The sequence below is a fragment of the Macaca mulatta genome, chromosome 11, assembly GCF_049350105.2.
Source record: "Macaca mulatta isolate MMU2019108-1 chromosome 11, T2T-MMU8v2.0, whole genome shotgun sequence".
Lineage (NCBI taxonomy): Eukaryota > Metazoa > Chordata > Mammalia > Primates > Cercopithecidae > Macaca > Macaca mulatta.
The window spans coordinates 90208294-90231126 of NC_133416.1; the positions used below are offsets into that span (position 1 = coordinate 90208294).

General features: G+C 36.4%; 1 protein-coding gene across 2 annotated transcripts in view; it reads left to right on the forward strand.

Annotated features, from left to right (window-relative positions):
* The window catches only part of TMTC2 (transmembrane O-mannosyltransferase targeting cadherins 2), a 456255-nt gene that overhangs the window by 359189 nt on the left and 74233 nt on the right, over positions 1 to 22833 (forward strand). For both annotated transcript variants that reach the window (XM_015152361.3, XM_028829760.2), the window contains one exon: positions 11926 to 12040. In XM_015152361.3, the coding sequence (XP_015007847.1) occupies positions 11926 to 12040 (115 nt within the window). The remainder of the gene's footprint in view (positions 1 to 11925; positions 12041 to 22833) is intronic.

Genomic DNA, 22833 nt, shown 5'->3' on the forward strand with positions numbered 1-22833 from the left:
TAGTAGAGCGGGGTTATTTTCGTTAATGTTTGTTAGAGTTGGGAAGCGAGGTTGTCCTGTTAGGGTGAGGAGAATAGTTCGAGCACTGTAGGCACTTGTTAGGGAGGTAGCAATGAGAGTAATAAATAGGGCTCAGGCGTTGGTATATGACGTATTTGTGGCTTCGATAATGAGGTCTTTGGAGTAGAAGCCTGTGAGGAAGGGTATTCCTGTGAGTGCTAGGCTGCCAATGGTTAGGGAAGTTGAGGTGAGGGGTATTGTTTTAAATAGGCCCCCTATTTTTCGAATGTCTTGTTCGTTGTTTAGGTTATGGATAATGGATCCGGAGCATATAAAAAGTATGGCTTTAAAGAAGGCATGGGTACAGATGTGTAGGAATGCTAAGTATGGTTGGTTAATGCCAATGGTGACTATTATTAGACCTAGTTGGCTTGAGGTAGAGAAGGCTACAATTTTTTTAATGTCGTTTTGTGTGAGGGCACAGATGGCTGTGAATAGGGTGGTGATAGCCCCCAGGCATAATGTAAGGTTTTGAATTAATGTATTGTTTTCTATTAAAGGGTGGAAGTGAATGAGTAAGAATACTCCAGCAATGACTATGGTGCTAGAGTGAAGTAGAGCTGAGACTGGAGTTGGGCCTTCTATGGCAGAAGGTAGTCAGGGGTGAAGGCCAAATTGAGATGATTTTCCTGCTGCTGCTAGGAGAAGGCCTGCTAGTGAAAGGAGGTTTAAGTTGGAATTTAGGGCTAATATTTGTTGAAAGTCTCATGAGTTGTAATGTAGGAGAAATCATATTATAGCTAGGATAAGACCAATGTCACCAATGCGGTTGTATAGGATTGCTTGGATGGCTGCTGTATTGGCATCTGTTCGAGCATGTCATCAGCTAATTAGAAGAAAAGATATAATTCCTACGCCTTCTCAGCCATAGTGAGAACCTGAAAGGTGCAAAAGTGCTTGAGAACCTGAAAGATGCAAAAGGAAAGGAGCTCATGGAGAAGTTAGTAAAAAGAAAAGGAGGAGGCATGGCACCAGACCTCACCCAACATGGTGTTATTTACACTATCTCACTTGTTCCTTCTAATAACTCAGTGAGATTATACCTGTGTGAAAAGTGAAGAAACTGTAACTCAAAACCAAAGAATCAAGACAATAACCAGAGTGGCCTTGCCACAGGGTTTCCAGCCATGACCACAGTGGTGCTTCACCTAGGAAGGTTGGTAAGTCAACTTTTTTATTTTCTTTTTTTCTTTTTTCTTTTTTTTTTTTTGAGATGGAGTCTCACTCTGTCGCCCAGGCTGGAGTGCAGTGGCGCGATCTTAGCTCACTGCAAGCTCCGCCTCCCGAGTTCACGCCATTCTCCTGCCTCAGTCTCCCAAGTAGCTGGGACTACAGGCACCCGCCACCACACCCGGCTAATTTTTTTGCATTTTTAGTAGAGACGGGGTTTCACCATTAGCCAGGATGGTCTCGATCTCTTGACCTCGTGATCCGCCTGGCTCAGCCTCCCAAAGTGCTGGGATTACAGGCATGAGCCACCGCACCAGGCCAATCAACTTTTTTTCAATACAAGAATGAATAAAGAAGGGTAGACTGGCCTTTGGTTAGTTTTCAACTTCCCTTTTCTCATCTGTGCCCCCTGTTTTTGTGTATGAAAATAGAATCCACTTAAAAAAGTTTACAACTAGGTCACGCTTTGCTAAGGAGATGTACAGTTATGTAAAATTAGCATACTTTCTTTGAATCTCTCTTTTTATAGGACTTTAGAAGCCACAGAGGCAAGATGATAAGAACTTAATTAAGACGTGAATGTAGGGAGTAGACCGTGCAATAGATTTTTAACAGTGACGTGAATTTGGAAGGAGGCACACCCAGCCCTACTTGCAGATTATCTCCCTGAGCATGATGTAGCTTGTGTTGCACTTTCTGCTCCTCAGTGTCATAATCTAGAGAGGATAACTATGGCCTAAAGTTGTAAGGATTTATTTACAATTTTATAAAGTAGCACATAATAAATGCTCAGTGAATTGTGACAGTGGGCATTTATTATTTTAAAATGATAATAAAAATATTCTGGAGAATGATTTAAAATACGAAAAAATTTTTGAATAAGGTGTATAAATAAAGGGACAAATTAAGGGAAGAAGAGATACAGTAAAAACCTAGGATTAAGAAAAAGAGGACTGTATATCTCTTTACATGTAAACAAAAAGATCAGAGAAAGGGAATAATTGCAGGAGGACGGAAGATTATAAATAACCTTACAAATAAGAGAGTAGACGTTGTGCTCAACAGTCTAAACAGTTCTTTAAGGGAAAAATAATGGATCGTTTCCATTACTCCATTATTTCCATAAGTACATGCTCACTTAACTGGGTAAATCACAGGGGCTTTTCTCTGTAGCTACAAATCTCAACATGGCTCATCTTGGAGAACTCTGTAATGTCTCTGAAGTGTGTGTTGTGTGAAGATAAATTGAACATACACACACACGTTGGTGGGGCAGGAAGAGAAACAGTTTTTCCAGTCTTACCTATTTTGACTCGGCAAGCGAATCCACTTTGAGATCCTCGTTTGCAATTTATTCTTCTGCCTTAATTAAAACAATTATCTCAAAGCTTGTGTGCCCTGCTATTAACTATTCTGTGTTTTCCTTGACACATCTTGAAATGGATATCAGAAAAGCCCATTGAGATGGTGTGCGAGCACAGTGAGAAGATCTGGAGCTCTCCTAGGAAAAGCATGTTTGGGCTCTTTGAGCTCGCTCTCTCCAGTCTCATTACTGCTCTAACTTAGTCTCAGAGGAATGGACTCCTTTCTTTAGTTACTCAGAAAATGTGTTTGAGTCCTCTTGTCTGTCTCATCTCTTTCCTTAAACTCCCTAGTGTAAAAATGCACCCCATCCTATAAATGGTGCTGCTCACCTCTGGGTCTTTGATGAGGTTGCATTCTTCATCTAGTTGCATCCTTCTCTTCCTTTTTAGGTGATAAAACCTTGCCGATAGTTTGAAACCCATTGTGAACTTATTTTCTCTTTTAAAACATACTTGAACCCTGTTGAATCTGTGTATCACTTAAACCTATGATGAAATTGTGTTACCTTCCATTCCTTGTCCCTCCCCGCATTCCTTCTCTCTCCTTTATAGTTTCTCGCCTCCTCCCCAGTCTCCCTTCTTGTTCTTAGCCTGAAGAAATTCCCACACCCTGTCAGACAGTCATCATAACTCCCTAAATGGTTTCCTGGCATTTCATAACCCTTTTGGAAAGAGTCAGGGGAGAAATAAATTCAGTAAAGTTCTTCTAACCTTCCTGACCTCCTTTCCAGTTGAGCGCAGGTCCCTGGCCTTCTGTTTCTCTAATCTTATTCACACTAGACACCTTCCTTGCCACCTGTCCAAATCAGGACAAATTCTTGGTCTCATGTTCACTTAGGAACAAATCCAGGGCCTCCCAGTCTCACAATAAGCAGCCCAGATTGATCTCTTGGGTATCTTTTCCTTGTTCACCAGGCCACCTGTTTTCTTGGCCGGTAACTGTGGCACATTTATCACATTAGGCCTGTCTCACGAAAACCAGCATTTACTCACTCAGGCTGCCAAGGACATAAAAACACAAAGCAACAAAACGATAAAGGGAAGGCTAGAGAAATTAGTCTGAGAGTGAAAGCATATTTGAAATGCCATGGTGACTCAGAAAAAGACACTCAGCAAGGCTTCTCTCAGAGAGGCCAAAAAAGAAGAGCCCCTCCATATTTTTAATTATCTCAGACAGAATTAGCATGAACAAACTACCTCTCTTTAGTAGTATCCCCTACCTACAACTAGTCTAACGCCTGACTGCTGCATTATCATCAACCTTCTCTTACCAGGAGTGTTACTACCCTCTTCTACTAGAAACACCCCACAAATGACTTGCCTCAATTCCCTTTTATGCACTCATCCTGTTACCACTAGATGTGACTAAAACCAGTTAGCCCAGTTACTTCCATCGTGGCTTTTCCCCATTTCTAATCATCGGAATCTTTGAAAAAGTCCCCAGGTACAGATAGTTGCTTCCGGGATGCTGGCAATGTTCTGTTTCATGATCTGGCTGCTGGTTGAACAAAGCCAAACCTAAATTACCTCCACTCAGAAATAGAAATGATGCATTCAGTCTGTGATACCTCACACCTTTTCCAGTTTATATGAGTTTTGGGGTTAAACTATCTCTGTAATCTCCTCTCTCCTCTAATAAAATGGAACTTCTTCAAGGACAAATATTGTGATTATCTTTGTATGCCCACTGCAAGTACTACCATATTTTGTGTATAGTAGGCACAATATTAATTTGGGGGCTATATTAACCCATGAAAGAAACTATCTTCTGTTTTCAGATTATTTCCTCTTCTGTCCCAGTCTGTTGAATTTATGTCACAATACAATACCATATAATACATATGAGACAGATTGCATAGTTTGAATTGTTCTGAAATTAAAATATCTTTCAAGGTATGATTGATATCTGAATATTTTGTGTGTGTTCCAAAGGAAATTCAGAGTCCTAATATCAGGGCCACCATGTTGCTCAAGTCCAGAAAGCACCATTCATAGAAACTTCACTGTGAATGGCACCTTTGGAAAGCATGCATGGCCATTTGCTGCAGCTCTGCCTACAATCACTGCAAAATATGGAAATATGAATAGAAACATTTCTGGTGACAAATGCTGGATAGCTTGCTCTTGAAGATGAGAGCCACATAGAGATATTATTAATATTAGTTGGTTCAGTCCTTTCATTGAACATGGCATTTCTTAAATCCCCAGAGTGTGCCAGTAAGTAAGAGAGAAGACCACTGGGATATCTGGGGGAAAAACATTGCAGGTGGAGGGAATAGTGAGTGAAAAGACTCTGAGCCAGGAGCCATTTTTCGTCTGATGTATTACAGGAACAGTAAGAGAGGGTGGGGAAGAACCCGTGTTGATCATAGCAAGCTGTGTAGGCCAGTGTAAGGGTTCTCGAATCAGCTGTAGAACAACAATCCGATTTCCATTTTACCAAGATCACTCAGACTGCCATTTTGAGAATACCCTCTAGAAGTATGGGGACTATTTAGGAGATTATTGCTGCCATCCAGGGTGATGTGGTGGCTTCAGACAGAATGGTGTCAGTAGAGTTCAGATGATTCTGGACACATTTCTATGATCAAATGTCATCTTCTAAGGATAACTACTTTAATGCAAATGTCATTTTATAGTTGTTTTATAAAAAATATTTTTATTTGATTTTGAACATTTTTAAAGCTACATATGAATGAGTTTTTTTCTAAAGAGAATTGTATGATAACACCTATTACAGATTGTTTTAGCTCTTTAGTTGCATTGATCCTCAGTGAATTTTTATAATATTTTAGAAAAAAATGCCAGTCACGATTAATCTAGGGAGTTTATATGTAGAATTTTTACAAAGCAGGATTTGAGCCTATGGCTTAAGGCCAGCTTACATTTTTATGGATTTCTACATTGCAGACAGCCTTTTAAATCCAGGAATTAACGAAAGATTGGTCTTCACAAGCTTGTCATATTGAAATGTTGGTAAAAATCTACTAAGCACTTAAAATGGTTCAGTGACAGATTTGTCCAGAGAAGAAGTGGTATTACTCTGATATTGAAACAGTTCAATACAAAACAATTGCTGTTTCCCTTTTCCCACATTAACCCATGAGGAGACTTTTACGCTGTTTGTCTCTGGATCTCTAGAGAATGCTTCCTTATGTTATATCATCTGTTTTGCTCTACTCAAATTACTTTAAAAAATAATTTCTTATCTCATTTTTTTTCCTTTTTTTCTCCCTGTAATTTGTGATAATTAAGGTGATAATAAGCTTGGGTAAGACAAATTACAACCAAAGAAATAAAGTGTAGTAGCAGCAGTACACTCATGAGAATAAAATAAATTTTACTTATGCTGTTTGTGCTTTTTTTATTTGTAATTTGACTCAGTTATCAAATATATAGAATGTGTTTGTTGTATATGAAAAAGAAGTGGTTTCTCAGAAATCTATTGTTCTATGTGAAGGATAAAATTTTACCTTTCCTTATTTTTTTATTTTATTTTTATTTATTTATTTTTTGAGACGGAGTCTAGCTCTGTCGCCCAGACTGGAGTGCAATGGCACAATCTCGGCTCACTGCAACCTTTGCCTCCCGGGTTCAAGTGATTCTTCTGCCTCAGCCTCCTGAGTAGCTGGGATTACAGGTGCGTGCCACCACGCCCAGCTAAGTTTTGTATTTTTAGTAGAGACGAGGGTTTCAAGACCAGGCTGGGCTTGAACTCCTGACCTCGTGATCCGCCCACCCCCGTCCTCCCAAAGTGCTGGGATTACAAGCATGAGCCACCATGCCTGGCCTACCTTTCCTTATTTTAATGACTTTTAGAAAGGAAACTGATATTCAATGAATATGTCTTATTTATACACATATATCTGTGTATACACATATGTATAAACTAGTCACCTAAGCCCCATGATTAGGGAAGACGGTGCTGTTATAGCTAGTCGCTTATGAATAGGTCTGGAGAGGGCTCTTCCCACACCCACACACCAGGAGTGTCTGGCAACCATCAGGTGATGGTCAGGCAGTTTTTAACTGTTTCTCTAAAGTCATAATTGTTCACAGCTGGCACGAGGGGACGCTGGTTCCTGATAGATAGAAAACACCCGAAAGTGGTGATCAACACCTTCCCAATCAGATCTCAGGAGTTGTGCGAGCCGGAAGAAGTAATACCATCACCCCGGAAGTATGCCAACCTATAAAACCCTAAGTCAAAACGTCAAGCCGCACGCTTGCCTTTCAAGTCACCCACTTAGCCCTCTCCCAAGTGTACTTTCCTTCCTTTTATTACTGTTCTAAACTTTATTACTTTTTACTAAACTGGCACTTCTGCTCTAAAACATGCCTCAGTATCTCCTTCTGCCTTATCCCCCTCTGTCGAATTCATTCTTCTGAGAAGGCAAAACTGAGGTTGCTGTAGACCCATACAGATTTGCCACAATGCCAGATGCAATTGATTACCGGAAGAGCTCAGCCTGCTAGCTAATCCCAGATGTCAGCAGAGTTCAGAGTATGGCGAAAAACATTTATGTTGTTTTTCACATAAGATACTGATTCGCAGAGTGTGGACACTGAACTGGCAGCATCAGCATCACCAGGGAACTTGTTAAAAACGTAAATCTCAGGCGCTATTCCAAACCCACTGAATCCGAAATTCTGCGGGTGGTGCCTTGCTCTCTCTTAGTTCAAGCCCTCCAGGTCATTCTGATGTACTCGAAAGCTAGAGACTAATAAAAAAGGTAACCTTGCAGGCCCTGTAGAATCCATCAGTGTAGGTGGACTCCCCAAAGTGCCTGCCTTACTCGAGTTTCTCTTCCTTTAGTCCTGCCTCTACCTTGTAGTATACCTGCTCTGCCTTGTAGTATACCTGCACTACCTGAGCCTCATTAGCTGTTCCTATTCACTGGAACTTGGGGCTTGTCTCAGTCTTGATAGGCTTCACAGTAATTTCTTCAGGGAAGAGCACCTGTCTTTCTTGCCATATTTATTACTTCTGCTAGCAGTGATTCAATGCCTGATTGTACGAATAGTTCTGTTCCCAGTAGTAATTAAGATGAGAGGACTGAGATCCACATTCTGCCACATGTGCTATAAGTGGGGTGGCCATATTGGGACAATTCTGGTTTCCACCCTTTCTTCAGCATAATTAATACTCCCTTTTACCATTCTAGGTGCTCTATTTAGTTGGCAAATTATGTTACAGTGAACCTAAATCATAAGCAATCCTAACACTGTTGGAAACTGGCCTAAGAAGGCGTCACTAAGAAGGAAATGTTTTGGGCATAAAAATGAAAGCTATCTTTTTACAATAGGTAGGCAAGACAGAACTGGAGATTGGGATGGGACAAACTTAGAGGCTAGGAGATCTTGGTGGCTGGATGTTCCAGACAAAGATGGGAAGCAGTAGGTTCCACTATGGGAAGCCCAATTAATAGTTTGAAGGGACTAGTGTCTGGTGGAAGTAGTAATAGATAAAGCTGATGGGAGAGGGGTGATGTGAGGTAAAGTCTTCCAGAAGGGGCAAGGGAAAATTTTCTTATTGTTGCCCCAATAACATATCACTGTAGGTTCTTGGAGTAGTTCTTAGGAAGAAACCTACTATTTGTTTCCCTGTACAAACACAAGTTTTATGTATTCGAAATGTTTATTGCTCTATTTTTCATCAATTCTCGGCTATATTTCAATGTAGTGTAGCAGAATAATAATTTACCTTCACCTTTGTTTGAAATATTAAAATACAGTTTAAAAAATACCAGCCAGATGATTCAGATTCCATAATATCCTGTGCCTTTATCACATAGCATAACACTAATGTGGGACAATTGAGATTTGTGGCCTGTCGAGAACAGAATAGAGGAAAATATCCAGATACCTAACTGATGTGTTGTGATACTGTTTTTCTGAATATTAATATGGTAAATGAATTTTGCACTTATAAAATGATCATATGCAAATTTTTTTCTGTTACCATTTACCATACTAAAAATTATATGTTCCATGTAGTTTTTGGAAATTGTTTACAAAGCACATGTTGCATGGCAAGGCTAATTTAAAGCATAAAGAAAAATTATTAAATGATGATTAAAAAGTTAATTTGATTTTACAAAATTAATGATGTTTCCTTTTTTTGTTGTTGAACAGCAAAGATGCATTTGGCGTTGCTAAAGCTTCAAAGGCTTTGCCCTGGACATTGCTTGTAAAGGGATCCCTTGTTATGGATATCATTACCTTCACCATATAGATGACTTGTCAATATCCTTCTTTCTTTCCATATGTACAAAATAGATACCATGTTCTTTTTCTTTTTTAACCAGGACTAATCTTCTGTTCTCTCTACAGTCTAATGAATTTCAAGAAAATAACCTTCATTATTCAATTAATTGTTACTTTTTCTAACTATTAATATAGATTACATTTCAGAGTTAATAGCTGCCTATAAAGGAAAAGAACAATTAATAATTTCCTACATTATCCTTTGTTTAAATACCACATAAATAATGTATTTATTAATGCATTTGCTTAGTTAAATATTATGTTTTGAATAAAATTAGTAATTAATATTGTGTTTTAATTTAAAAAGCAGTCTGTAATAACTACAACCATCTGAAGGATGCAGTTAGCCTGGCAACCTTTATGAAGCTATATATGAGGAGATAATAATATTTCAGTATGCCACAGATTATCTGATTCTTATTTTACTGGTATACAAAAAAGTACCATATATTTAAATTTCATTTCATATCTGTATCTGTAGAGTTAGTATATACGGTTATTTCATAAGTAATGTGTTTTTTATTTATAAATGTAACTTATTTATAATTCTCTTTCCTTAATTTTCTAACCCAAGAATTAATGTTTATCTGTTCTGGGAGATAAGAAAGGCACAGAATGTTAGACGACAAACTAAGAAAATGATGTGAAACTTTTTGTAGAAATAGCTGAGTGATCTCCAAGTCCTAGTCTTAAAATTTTGTCACTTGCTTTTGAAAAAAACAAAAAGTCTTTATAATCATAGGCTTACTCATCGTTGTTTACTAATTGAAATTTAGACATATTTAAATGCAAGCAGTGGCATTTATTTATGAATGAATGAGTGAATGAATGAATGAATGAATGACAGGGTCTCACTCTGTTGCCGAGGCTGGCGTGCAGTGGTGCAGTCTCGGCTCACTGCAACCTCCGCCTTCTGGGTTCAAGCAATTCTCCTGCCTCGAACTCCCTAGTAGCTGGAATTACAGGCACCCACGACTGCGCCTGGCTAATTTTTGTATTTTTAGTAGAGACTGGCTTTCACCATGTTGGCCACTCTGGTCTCAAACTACAGACCTCAGGTGATCCACCTGCCTTGGCCTCCCAAAGTGCTGGGATTACAGGCGTGAGCCACCACACCCGGCCGGCTATGGTTTATTATAAATCCTTAAAATAGGGGTATTTCTTTTTTATTTAAGAAATGGTCTTTTGGGTTAGAAGACAATTTGTAACATTCATTAAATAAACAGTAAATAATGGGCTTTTTAGCCACCAGAGAGCATTTAGCATTTTTATTTTTTTTTTTTTTGTTTTTATCTTTCCCTTTTATTTTAGGTTCACATACAGATTACACATGCATGGTACACGTGTGGGATACATGTGCAGATTTGCTATGTGGGTAAATACGTAGGGCTCAGTGGACAGATTATTTCATCACTCTAGTAGTAAGTACAGTACCCAAGGGGCAGTTTTTTGATCTCCCCACTCCCAACCTCCTCCCTCAAGTAGCTCCTTATCTCCATTGTTCCTTTTTTTGTGTCCACGTGTGCTCAATGTTTAGCTCCCACTTATAAGTGAGAACATGGTGATGTTTGGTTTTCTGTTCCTGTGTTAGTTTGCTTCATATTATGGCTTCCAGCTCCAGCCAGGTTACTGCAGAGGACATGATCTCATTCTTTTTTGTGGCTGCATAGTATTCCATGGTGTGTGTGTACCGCATTTTCTTTATCCAGTCTACCATTGATGAGCATTTAGGTTAATTCCATGTCTTTGCTATTGTGAATACTGTTAACAATGAACATATACATGCATGTGTCTATGGTAGAATGATTTCTATTCTTTTGAGTATGTACATAATGATGGGATTGCTGGGTAAAATGGTAATTCTGTTTTAAGTTCTTTGAGAAATCAGCATACTGCTTTCCACAGAAGCTGAACTAGTTTATATTCCCACCAGTAGTGTATAAGCCTTTCCTTTTCTCTGCAACCTTGCCAGCATCTGTTATTCTTTGACTTTTTAATAATAGCCATTCTGACTAGTGTGAGATCATATCTCATCGTGGTTTTGATTTGCATTTCTCTAATGATTAGGGATATTGAGCCTTTTTTCACATGCTTGTTGGCTGTGTATATGTCTTCTTGACATTTTTAAAGTTTTATGTTTCTGTCTGCAGCTCAGAACTTACTAATCATTTTTATAACTATTTTTAGTACTTTTAAATTCTTGAACTTTAAACAAATATGAAACCTCAAACAGGAAGAGATAATAATTAGACAACAACATGAAAAACCTGGCAACTATATAGATGGCTTCAGCATATGTTTATCATCCTTTAATTTGGTTTTTATTTGAATATCCATATCAGATAAAGCTTAGCATTAGTACTGTTACTGTTCAATCTCTATTTAAAAAGTGGCCTGTTGTCTCTGTCTGTATATTTATGACGTTAAAATTGGGCCTAACTTTTGTTTTCTTTATCCTCACAATATGTTTCCGGGATAGCATTATGTAATAATTCTTGAGGTGCAGTTGAAAGAGTTCTGTGACTCTGTGTGCAGTAATTCTAACCTTGTAAAGCTAACCTGAAAGTAATGTCACAAATCGGAACTTGTTGGAATAAATAATATTTATTCCATAATTATTATTAAATCTAATTGAGTAAATTAATGCTTAACCTACCTATGTTTATCAGTAATTTAATGTTAAATATAAGAAATGCATGTTTGTCAATATGAATATGCCTGTTTGTGCATATGCATCAGAGACAGGAGCTGTTTTAAAGTACTAACAGTGGGAATCAACTCAACTCATATTTGTAATGTAGCTTTAAATTTATTCATCTTATATCTTGCTGAATAGTCTTTAGATGATTTCTTTTTAAGAAAAAAATGTTTAAGTTAGCAAATAGAAACCTTGAAATGTCCCATAATTAAGCAAAAGGCATATAAATAATCTCTAAATAATGAGTGTATTACTAAATTTTAGCTTCAAATCACCTTTGCCACTGTACTTATTTTTCTTTAATAACAGCTTTATTGTTTCATGGGATTTTCTGAGTTGAAGCTCACTGATTTTTATACTTTTCAGGTCAGTTTCTTCTGGAAGAAGCTCGTCTCATAGAAGCAGCTGAGATGGCAAAAAAAGCAGCTGAACTAGACAGCACAGAGTTTGATGTTGTCTTCAATGCTGCCCACATGCTCAGGTTAGTTCTTGCTACTGTGCCTCAAAGCCTTGACTTTGAGAAGGTAATTAATTATACGAATTTTCATGTCATGCCACCTTATTCCACATTCTTAATGTGAATCATGCTGCTTAACTATGTAAAAAAATTAGAAATATTGTATTCATTATAGGCTATTCAACCTTATCCAGCCCGTGGCCCATGGGCTACATGTGACCCAGGACAGCTTTGAATGCATTCCAACGCAAATTTGTAAACTTTCTGAAAACATTATTATAAGGCTTTTTGCTTTTTCTTTCTTTTTTTTTTTTTAAGCTCATCAACTATTATTAGTGTTACTGTATTTTATGTGTGGCCCCAAGACAATTCTTTTTCTATTGTGGCCCAGGGAAGCCAAAAGATTGGACTCCCCTGGTCTATGTGCACCATGTGTAGGGCATATGAGGTTTTAGGACTTTCTGAAAATTACTGCGACCTCCTTTCCCTTCCCTCTAAAAATTACTACTCATAAAATACAAAAAGAAAACTGCAAAATTGAATATAATACATGTCTAATTAAATGTCTCCAAAGCAAAACATTGTGTCAGTAAACTGCATCTCAATATTTGTGTTTTTATGTTAATTATATTGACTGTGGTATGTGGATACATTTTAATGTTTAATAGTGGAGAGGAATTTCAAATACAAGTATACTTAAGGCCCATGAAATTCTAAAAACAGCCCTGGAATCAACACTCTCGCTTTGTCGTGAAACAATACATTTTTTTAACTTTTAATGCTTCTGTTTTCAGAAGACTATTACAAAGGCTAATTACAATGAGAGCAAAAATACGAAAATATAAGGCCAGATTATCAAATAATAAATAATAAAAATTATTAAATAATAAATAAATAATAATAAAAATTATTATTTTTGTGTGTGAATATAAAGAAAATCAGTGCATCCATAAATGGTTCTTTAGATGATAGGAGGATGTTTTTAACTGCTTTTAATCAAATGATTTATATAGTTGTTTAAAAAGCATTATTTGTCATGTTATAATATATATATATACACACACACATATATGTGTGCATATAACTCCTCCCATATTCTTACTTGAATACTAGTTCATTAAATCCCCACCTAAATGCTTCAGTAAATGACTTCTATACTGTGGTCTCTGCGCTTGGCTTCCAGGAATAGATTTGTAATTACATAGATTACTCTTACAAGGGACGAATAATAACAGAAAAATTGATTCAAAATTGGATGGTTTTAAAATGAGGACATTTGTAAAAAGTAGAAGAATTTTTATTTTAGCTTTTAAGATGATTGTAGATTCACCTGTAGTTGTAAAAAAAAAAAAATACAGAGATGTTTTAGTTGAATGCCCTCATTCAACATTAATGTTAGCATCCCTAAGGTACTTGTTTGGTGATGAACTCAAGAAAGCTGACACCTACAAAGGGAAATCAGGATTCAATTGACTGTTGGTATATTCCTAAAATAAACTGTAACCAATCTGCAAGAACCTTCAATGCAAAGATAATTTTTAAAAGACACCTCAATTTGTGTGACAAGTTTAGGTATTGTTACAGAGATAAGGACTTTTGGTTCCTCATGAATAAAACACTATGCTTTCAGCAACAATAAACAATTTGCAAGAATGGGAAAGCAGGAATACACGCAGGCAAATTCATCTTGATAATAACAGATACTTTTATCAACAAGGCATTTTGCTACATATTAAATCCAAGTCTGAAATTCAAGGTCTACCAATAGAAACCCATTATAAGTATATTACAAAAGAAAAAATAAAAGTCCTTGTTAAAGACATCACTTATGATTTTTTCTTAGTTGTCTTAGTGCTAGAAACCAGTGGAAAATTTTTGTTATATATTGGCAGTGAGGAAATCTTTAGGATTTATTTTCAGAACATCCTCTCCAGCTTTCTCTGGTCTGCATCCCTCATTAAGTTGCAGTCAGTCGGTGCCCTCCTGTATTGACTGTAAGAGTGACCACAGCAGCTTGACTTTCTCCTACTCAACTGGATGGCAGTCTTCATGAATGTTTTTACTTAGCTTTCTGTTTTTCACCTCTGTCAAATTCAAGCATTTCTGGAGTGCTTGCTGTCAAGCTGAATAGCAGTCTCTTTTCTTAATAGTTGAGAACATTCAGGGCTTTGTTTGCCTAAAGGAATAAGAAGGGTTATTGGTTTCCCCTTGAATATACTTTTGTCAAAATGGCTAGTTGTCAAAATTTTGTTTATTTAATGTTACATGTAAATTTTCTCCTGGGGGTGATGCTACATAGTTCTAAATTAAGTTTGATATTCTTTTCTCAAGAACTCTGTTCTTTTGAGAGACATTTAGGAGACAAAATTGACAGGGTTTGGTGACCATTTGGGTGTGAGAGAAAGAGTGGGTGTCTCCTGGTTGTGTCTCACTTTGTTAGCTGGATAAGTGGTTTACCCACTATCCCAAATCAGCAATTTAGGGAAAAGTTATAGTTCAAGATAAGGTTTGAACATACTGATTTATCTTCCCTTTTCTTGGCAAATCTCCAATGTAATGACCAAAAGAATCTATAAACGTGCGGAGGGGGAGCAGGAGCTGCTCATTACAAATGTAGCAAAAAGAAAAAATAATGGTCGTTCCATCTGAATAAGATGAGATTGGAAGAAGTGAGATCCTCAGGCCAGCCATCAAGGGGCAAATCTTTATCTTATTTGGACCTTCAAGAGGCCTGAAATTTGAGAAATTTCCAGTATACCCATTCCAGCTACCAGAAGTGAACAAAGATCTTTCTCTGTAGAATAAGCTAATACATAGTTTTGAAATATATTACTCAATTTGGCAGTTCAGATAAGAATGACAAGTCAGAAGTATCAAAATAAAGGGCCTCGGTGAAGCAGGTTTACATTAAAAACTTAAGAGCCTCTTAGAGGGTCTCTAAATTCCTGTCATCAAAGTGCTTCAAAAGAACACTCTGTGGTGGAATTAGTATTAATGTCATTCAGCAAGTTTGCTTGGCCCTTTGTTTTATTTATTTATTTATTTATTTAATGATTTTTTTAAAAATTATTATTATTATTATTATACTTTAAGTTCTAGGGTACAATAGCAAAGACTTGAAACCAACCCAAATGTCCATCAATGATAGACTGGATTAAGAAAATGTGGCACATATACACCATGGAATACTATGCAGCCATAAAAAAGGATGAGTTCATGTCCTTTGTAGGGACGTGGATGAAGCTGGAAACCGTCATTCTCAGCAAACTATTGCAAGGCCCTTTGTTCTAGAGAATCACAGTAGTATTGCACTTTCCTGCCTTCCTTGAAGCTGAAGTCCTGCATGCCTCTTATTTGTCATTGAATGTGTGTGAATGTGATGTATGGCACATTTGAGCCAAAGCTCTAAGACTGAGTGCTTTTCCCTTTCTCTGACTTAAAAATGTAGATCCCTAAGTGACCAAAGAGAGACAAACCTCCCTCCTCACCTGCGTTGGATAGGTTCAATGAGTGAGAAGTAAATGTTGTCTTAATTCAGTGAGACTTAGAAGGTATTTATTCCCAAAGTATAACCTAACTTAGCTGATACAAAATATATTTGTGCAAAGAAGTAGGTAAGTAGAAAGAGGAACACTATAATGTTGGGAAAAGATTACTAAGAGATTAATAGGGTCTCTGAATGTATAACAGCAATGGAGGTAGTATACAATTAATAGACTAATAATTTAAATAGAAGCTATAGATATTTCCCCAGAAATTGGTGGAAAATACTAAAAACATGAAAATGGTGAATGAACAAAAGATTGGAGGATGGATTAGGAACTCACATGCATAATTATAAGTAATTACACTTGTAATTATATATATGTATAGTTCTACATACTATATATGCTCATAATTATACATGTGTATGTAATTATAGTCATGTATATACATATATTGTATACATAATATGTTATTTTTATTTATGTATAAATATGCACATACATCTATATACTGTATATGTGTGCATGTAGTTTTATATATCATATATGCTATATATAATTTTATTTGTTTGTGTATATGGAAATGTTAATAAGAACAGAAATTTCTGAAACAGAGCATAGAGATTATCAAGAGATAGAGAAAATTTCCAAAATAGGATGATCTTCATTCATCATAATGAAGGCAAAATCAATGAAAATAGGTTTGTTTTTAAACTGTTGTCATGTAGAGACCAGCTTTTAGTTGTGTACTAAAGAATCATACTTGCTAGTTTGTACAGCAACAAGATTTTTTAACGAGTGTTCTATAACCTACAGACTCTACCAGTGGGGTTGGGAGCTCTACTGTACACAGCTAAGAATAATTCCCAACCACCCAGAATTCCCTTGGGCTCATCAGCTCTTACAGTGCAGGAGCTGTGCCACCATCACCCACAAGGAACCCAGCAAAGTGTGCATCACATTTATTAGAAGATGATTCTCCTGGGCCTAGCTGCTTCCCATTATGCTTACCTCTGAATTCCATTCTCTTGAGATTGCATCTGATGGGTAGAAACTGAGTCCTGTGCTAAACGAAAGTTAGAAGATGACTGAATTTCTAGCTTCTTCCTTGCTTGGGAATGTGGGATCCTTGTTCTGACTGATTACCAAGTGTATTCATAGGGGAGATGATCACAAATGTTGAGTGGCCTCACATAAAGAATGTTGACAATACATGGTGACATTGTTAGTACTTCAAACAAAATGAAAAGTTACTAGATGCTTCCAGATGACAGCATTAAAAAGCAGATTGGTTATCATTAAAGGAAAATAAAGGAATTTACGATGCTAGAACACAGTAGAGTTATATCTATAGTGTTATGAGAAGAAACTTATTAAATCAGTTATTCTATTAGAAACATTTTCTGTGAATGGATTTATTCAACTTTTCTGAAGAACTGGAAGCTGAAGATAACATGAAGATATTTGTTATTTGAGAGGAAATATAGAGGCACTAATAACAAACTTTACATGGTTTACAGCATTCATAGGCTCTAGTGGAATGAGTGTGTGTGTGTGTGTGTGTGTGTGTGTGTGTGTGTGTGTGTGTGTGTGTGTGTTTAATCTGCTTCTGCTTACAGGGTAAGGGATAAAAGTAGCATTTATTCAAACATCTTCTGTCTACCTGACACTATACTTTGCATTTTATGTCTGTCACTCTCTTATTTCTAAGTTACATCTGTGAAGTAAATGTTAATAAACCTTCCCATCTTACAGATGAGCATACTGAGACTCAAAGTCAATACTCTTCTCTGTATTTACCATTGGTAAAGCAGGGGTTAAGGCTTAATGTAGTATGATACTGTTTTCACTGTGTCACATTGGCTCCCTCGTATTTTACACCTGACTGATGGCTTAGATGCTATGATTCTCGACTTTATTGATACAGAAAATAATTTACAGAATAACAGTTTGTCAAATGTATAAATAAATGCTTAGTAGTTAGGTCTTTCCAATATTATTAAATTATACTTTTGTAATAAATTTTATAAAGTAGACAGGGCCATTGGAGAGAGAACTCCAACTTTGTATTCTCAAAGGGATATTACATTTTTGAAGTATAATCATGATATAGTCTCTGATCTGGGTCACGCATGCAGCCGAGATGTGTGCACTTTCTTTTTTTCTAGGCCTAAGGGTGGAAACTATCACTGTGCCCCAAAGGTAGTAAAAATAGCAAAACTCCACCATACCAACTAGTTCTAATTTCTTCCCTAATTTCTAGAGAGCAGAGTGAATATACAAGAAAGAATCATTATCTTTTAATTTGTATATTCAAACCACACAATATTATGTAATCAATATGTTGAAAACATAAAATTTACAAATGCTAAGTTCTTCATACATTCTACTGGAAGTCACATAAAATTTAAATTCTTGAATAAGAAGAAAACAGAATCAAATTATTTTCACAAATCAGATTGTGTGTGTGTGTACGTGTGTGTGTGTATCTTGGGGATGTATGTATATATTTCCAACGCCCTCTGAGCCATATATTTTCTTCCTTATCACTTCCAAACTTACCAAAACCACTAGGAAGTCACTGGATTTTCCAATTATTAGTTATGTTTTACTTCCCATTTACAATCACGAGGCTCTTATTTCAACCATGTTGTAATGGACCATAGGGTCTTCAGAGCAAAGTGGGGTGGCAAATGAGGTTGAAGGTGGGCATCTGTCAACCCTGTTTCTTTCCACTATTAATGTGCATGTGAGTACCTGGGGATGTTGTTAAAGTGCATGCTATGATTTAGTAAGTTGGGGTAGTACCTGTGATTTTACGCTTCTAACAAATCCCAGGATAAGCTTAGGATGTTGATTCTTGGACCACCGCTACAGGCAAGTTCTATTCTGCTGTTTCTCTTTCCCCCGTCTCAATTCCTTCTCCTCATCTAAACATTACACCTTGAACATAAGTGGTAATTTACTACATGTGAATATAACAGTTGACATTGCCAATACACAATACCCTCTCTTTTAATTTTTTCCACTACACATCATTATATAATCGTTCTAGATACAGGTTTAACTCTGCCCTTTGCAGCCCCTGAACAGTTTGAGGCTGTGAAAGAATAGCCTTAAACTGTCATGGGGCATCAAGGAATTTCTCAGAGGGACCTTTTTAAAAATTATATTGTCAGCATAGTTTTTTCCTCTTATTGCTACGTTTTTTCTTTACCACTCTAGTCTTTTCATTTAGAATTCAGGTGGAGATACTTACAGGTCATGAAGCCATTTTCGGTATCTTGACAGAGAAGTTTTCATCTAAGAAGGCTTAATGGTCATAAACAATTTATTGTACATGTTTCATTGCAAGGATCTTTTCTGCTCCATTGTTTTTACATATGTATGACTCTGGTTTCACTATTTTAAGATCTTCCATACATTTTTATGTCTTCGATTATTTCAATTCTACTTCTATTCCTACTGTATAACATATCAACTGGAATTAAAATTTAGTGCTGCTTTGAGTAACTCAAAACTAAGCATCAGAGCCTGGCAAGAATCCAGGAAAACCCAGCTATTTTCCTCTGTTTTTATGTTACATGAACAACAATCTCCAGTTAAAAAAAAAATGCTCATAAGCTATTCTTGAAAACAATTGCCAAGACTTTACTGAAATACCTTTTGTACGTATGAGTAGTTTTTATATTGATTTTTAATTCAAATTGACAATTCACAACTATTAATAATTGTAGTTAAAGAGAGTTTTACTTCTAAATGCCACTAGAGATTTTATTATTTATATTTCTAAGGAAGAAAATTTAAATTTAGCGATTTTATAATTTGCACAGAATACATAAAAATGTGGGTAATTGTAAGTGGTTCTTTTAATCAGATTTGCTTCAGACATTTCATAGGGTATATTAAGTTGTTATTCCATTACATTATTGATTCCCAAATTTCTCTTATACATCTTTCTTTATAAGACTATTGGGCCATAAACATGTGTTCCAAAGTATACTTTTCTAAAATAACACCAGGGAGTGGAACTAGATATAAGAAATATGTATATTTAACAGATGCAGATTTTATAGTCTCATGTACAAAAATGGAATTTCGCAGTACACAAATGATGAAATGTGTTTGTGAGTTTTGTTATTGTCTGTTTGCTTTCGATCTGAGACTATATTTTCACTGATGGCAAAAAACAAAACCAACCAACAGAACAAAAAACCCTGAACCTAAAGACTTAAAATATAATCAAACTCACTCCAGTGATTTCTTGGAAATTCAGGGTTTACTTCCTAGTCCAGTTCACAAATGCTATGTGGACTTTTTCTTCTTCCTTACCCTTCCTGGCCCTGAGAGACCAGAGGTAATGTGAAGAGTGGGAGGGCCCAACAGCTATGATAGGTAGGAGTTGGTAATGAGAAAGGAGCCTCCATCTGAGTCTCCAGTTACTGTCTATTATTGGCATAGGGATTAAATCTTTAATGCTCTAGATATGTGACATAACAGTGTTGACTCCTAGGATGGCATGTTAAATGGAGCAAGTTGCCCATCTGGATCCATTGTGGGTTCCTGGTATGAATGATTTTCCTTCTCACCACCTTATTTCTGGCTTTGTAAAGTATGTTTTGGTCAGAATGCAGAGTTGTTTACATCTGGCCTGCAAGATTTCTTGCAGAGCCACTGCTCTCCTCTTCACCCACCTTCAAAGCCTTCTCTTAATACTTGGACACTTGGGAAAAGTTTCCACTATATCTAATTGTGAGCTTTTAAAAATGAGATATTTCAGGAAGTAAGAAAGTGAATATCTGGCACTGTTTTTGCATTATCCTCATCTTTAAAATGTGGTAAATAATAATAATTGCTTCATGGTGGTATTGTAACTGGTAAATGAAATAATCAATTCCTGGATAGTGGATTTAGAAATTTTCCGTCCCAGAAAAGAAATAGGGAAGGAAGAAAGGATACGAGTATGCAGGAAGTGTTATTTTTTCGTCTGCTTTAATAGTCTTGGGAACCTGAGTCCTGCGATCAGTCCCTAACAATCTTATGGTTGAAGTTCTTGACAATATTTAGTAGAATCTCTAAACAACTGGCAGAATACTGCTAAATCTTTACTTTTTCAAATATTGATTAATGATTCAATCATCTCTACAATTAAGATGTATTAAGTACTCCCAGGATGCTCTGTGGAGAGCCGTGTATGAAATACAGCAAACACTGTAAAATGGACATTGGACACTTCCTCATGAGTTATTCTCTTTTGTCTAGAGAATAAAATGAGGATATAAATGAGCATTCCGTGGGTGCAACTGACATATTCTTTTCCCTACAGTTTTCCATGTTCTGCCATAAATGCATGCTGATTAGTAGTTTGTAAAGACTATTTAATATTAGAAGCAAGGTCCTAGAGTAAAAATTAATTTGCATAGTTGTAAGACATATATAATAAATCCTAGTGGGGTTTTTTTCCCACCTCATCAAAATTTCATCAATTCTACTTCTAGCTTAAGAAATTAAGTTTTCTAACCTAGATATTTCCTTTGAGAACTAAAGCACTGAATAATATGAAGACTTTAAAAACTAATAACCATTTTGGGGGGCAGTAAAACCTTTTAAAAATTGAGTTTATTATTATTTTCAAGACATTTTATTTGATGGATTCCCCAGTTTCTCTTTTGATCCTTATCTACCTCATAATTAAATGTCCATAAAGATGAATATTAATGGTAGCTGTATTTTCCATGTTGGGCATCTGTCGGTTGATCTCACTTCAAAGTAACTGAGTTCTTTGTAGTATTAAGTTGCTCCAATTTCCTACCTGCATGCCTTTTATTTTCCTCTGGAGAAAACCTTTCCAGGGCATGACCTAATGAATTCTGGTTCAGATTTCCAAATGAGTCTGTACCAAATTGATTCTATAATTTGGTGGAGGGAACCTTTATTAAATACCCTAGTGAGGGAGTTTTTACTGTTTCATACCAAACTAAAGTACTTCTCTTGACATATTGAAATTGAGCTTTAACATTTATGGGAATATAAATTGCAACAGCACATTGTAACATGTCATGGGTCCAGTAGAGCCTTAGGTCAAGGGTTTTTACTTTCTTTATAACCTCTATTAAAAATAGCAGTGTTTTTAATTATTTTTCATTTAAAAATTAGAAAAATATGTCCTACTCTCCAGAGAGATGTTATCTTCAGGTATTTCCATAATTTATATGGTTGCATGGGGTATGTTTTTATAGTTTGTATTTGGCTTGACCAAGTGCAAATTCACTTTTATAGATAAGGCTAGTTAACCTTCTCTTTTAAAACTTGAATATGTTTTTCTAATTGAGAAAGTTAATTTTTGTGTTCTCTTCATCCTTGTCCTGTCATCTTCTTGTCTCAATAGCTTCTTTACATCACAGCTTCAAGAGAACATCACTCCATTTTAACTGCAGGACCCCCAGCCATTTACTATTATTGTCACATCATAGATATGCTATATACAACATCTGAAATTGAATTTGGCATTTTTCTGTAGCATTTTTTCTGTACCCTTCAAATATTGTCACCAGATTCCAGTTCAACCTCCACAAGCTTCTTAGATCTTATTACCTGCCATCTTAGAAGGTCTTCTGAAGCAGCATGGTATGATCAAAAAATATATTGTATATTAAAGAACAACTGGCTGCGCTTCCTTAGAACCCTGCTTCTGGTGATGAGTTGGGTGAACCTAGGTCTTTTCTGTGAATCACAGGAATAGACAGTGAACAAATCTATCTGTAAATTTCAGTGCACATTTTATTTGTACAAGTCAGTTGCGCTACTTACAGGATTTGGCTGTGAGCAATAGAAACTGACTGTAGCTATTTGAAGGCTATGGGAGCTACAGAATTCACTGTAGGCTGGAAGGCTTAAATTGGCAGGAAACAAGGTAGCCTCAGTGGCCCAGAAGTGAGATATACAAAAGCAGTTCTTTCCAGGAAGAGTCTGGCTAGTAAATAGTCCCATTGCTTCTACCATTGCAAGTGAGTTCTGGCCATCCTTTCATCTTTCTGTCACTTAGGAATGAAAGTCCTAAGTAATGAGAACATCCATTTAGCTGAGGTTAAGTCATGTGCTGACCCTGGTGTCTGAAGTCCAAGGGGAGACATAATCTGGCCTTTTTATTTTTTCTGTTAACTACACACTGTGGAAAGTTCCCTCCATACTGGAAAGAAAGTGTCTTTCTAGACAGATGTAGAATTTTGAAAGTCCTGCAGATCTTTACTATTTTCATAAAACAAAAGCAATAATTACTAATTTTGACAATTTATTTTTAAAATTGAGATTTTTCTGGCGTATCATGTTGAT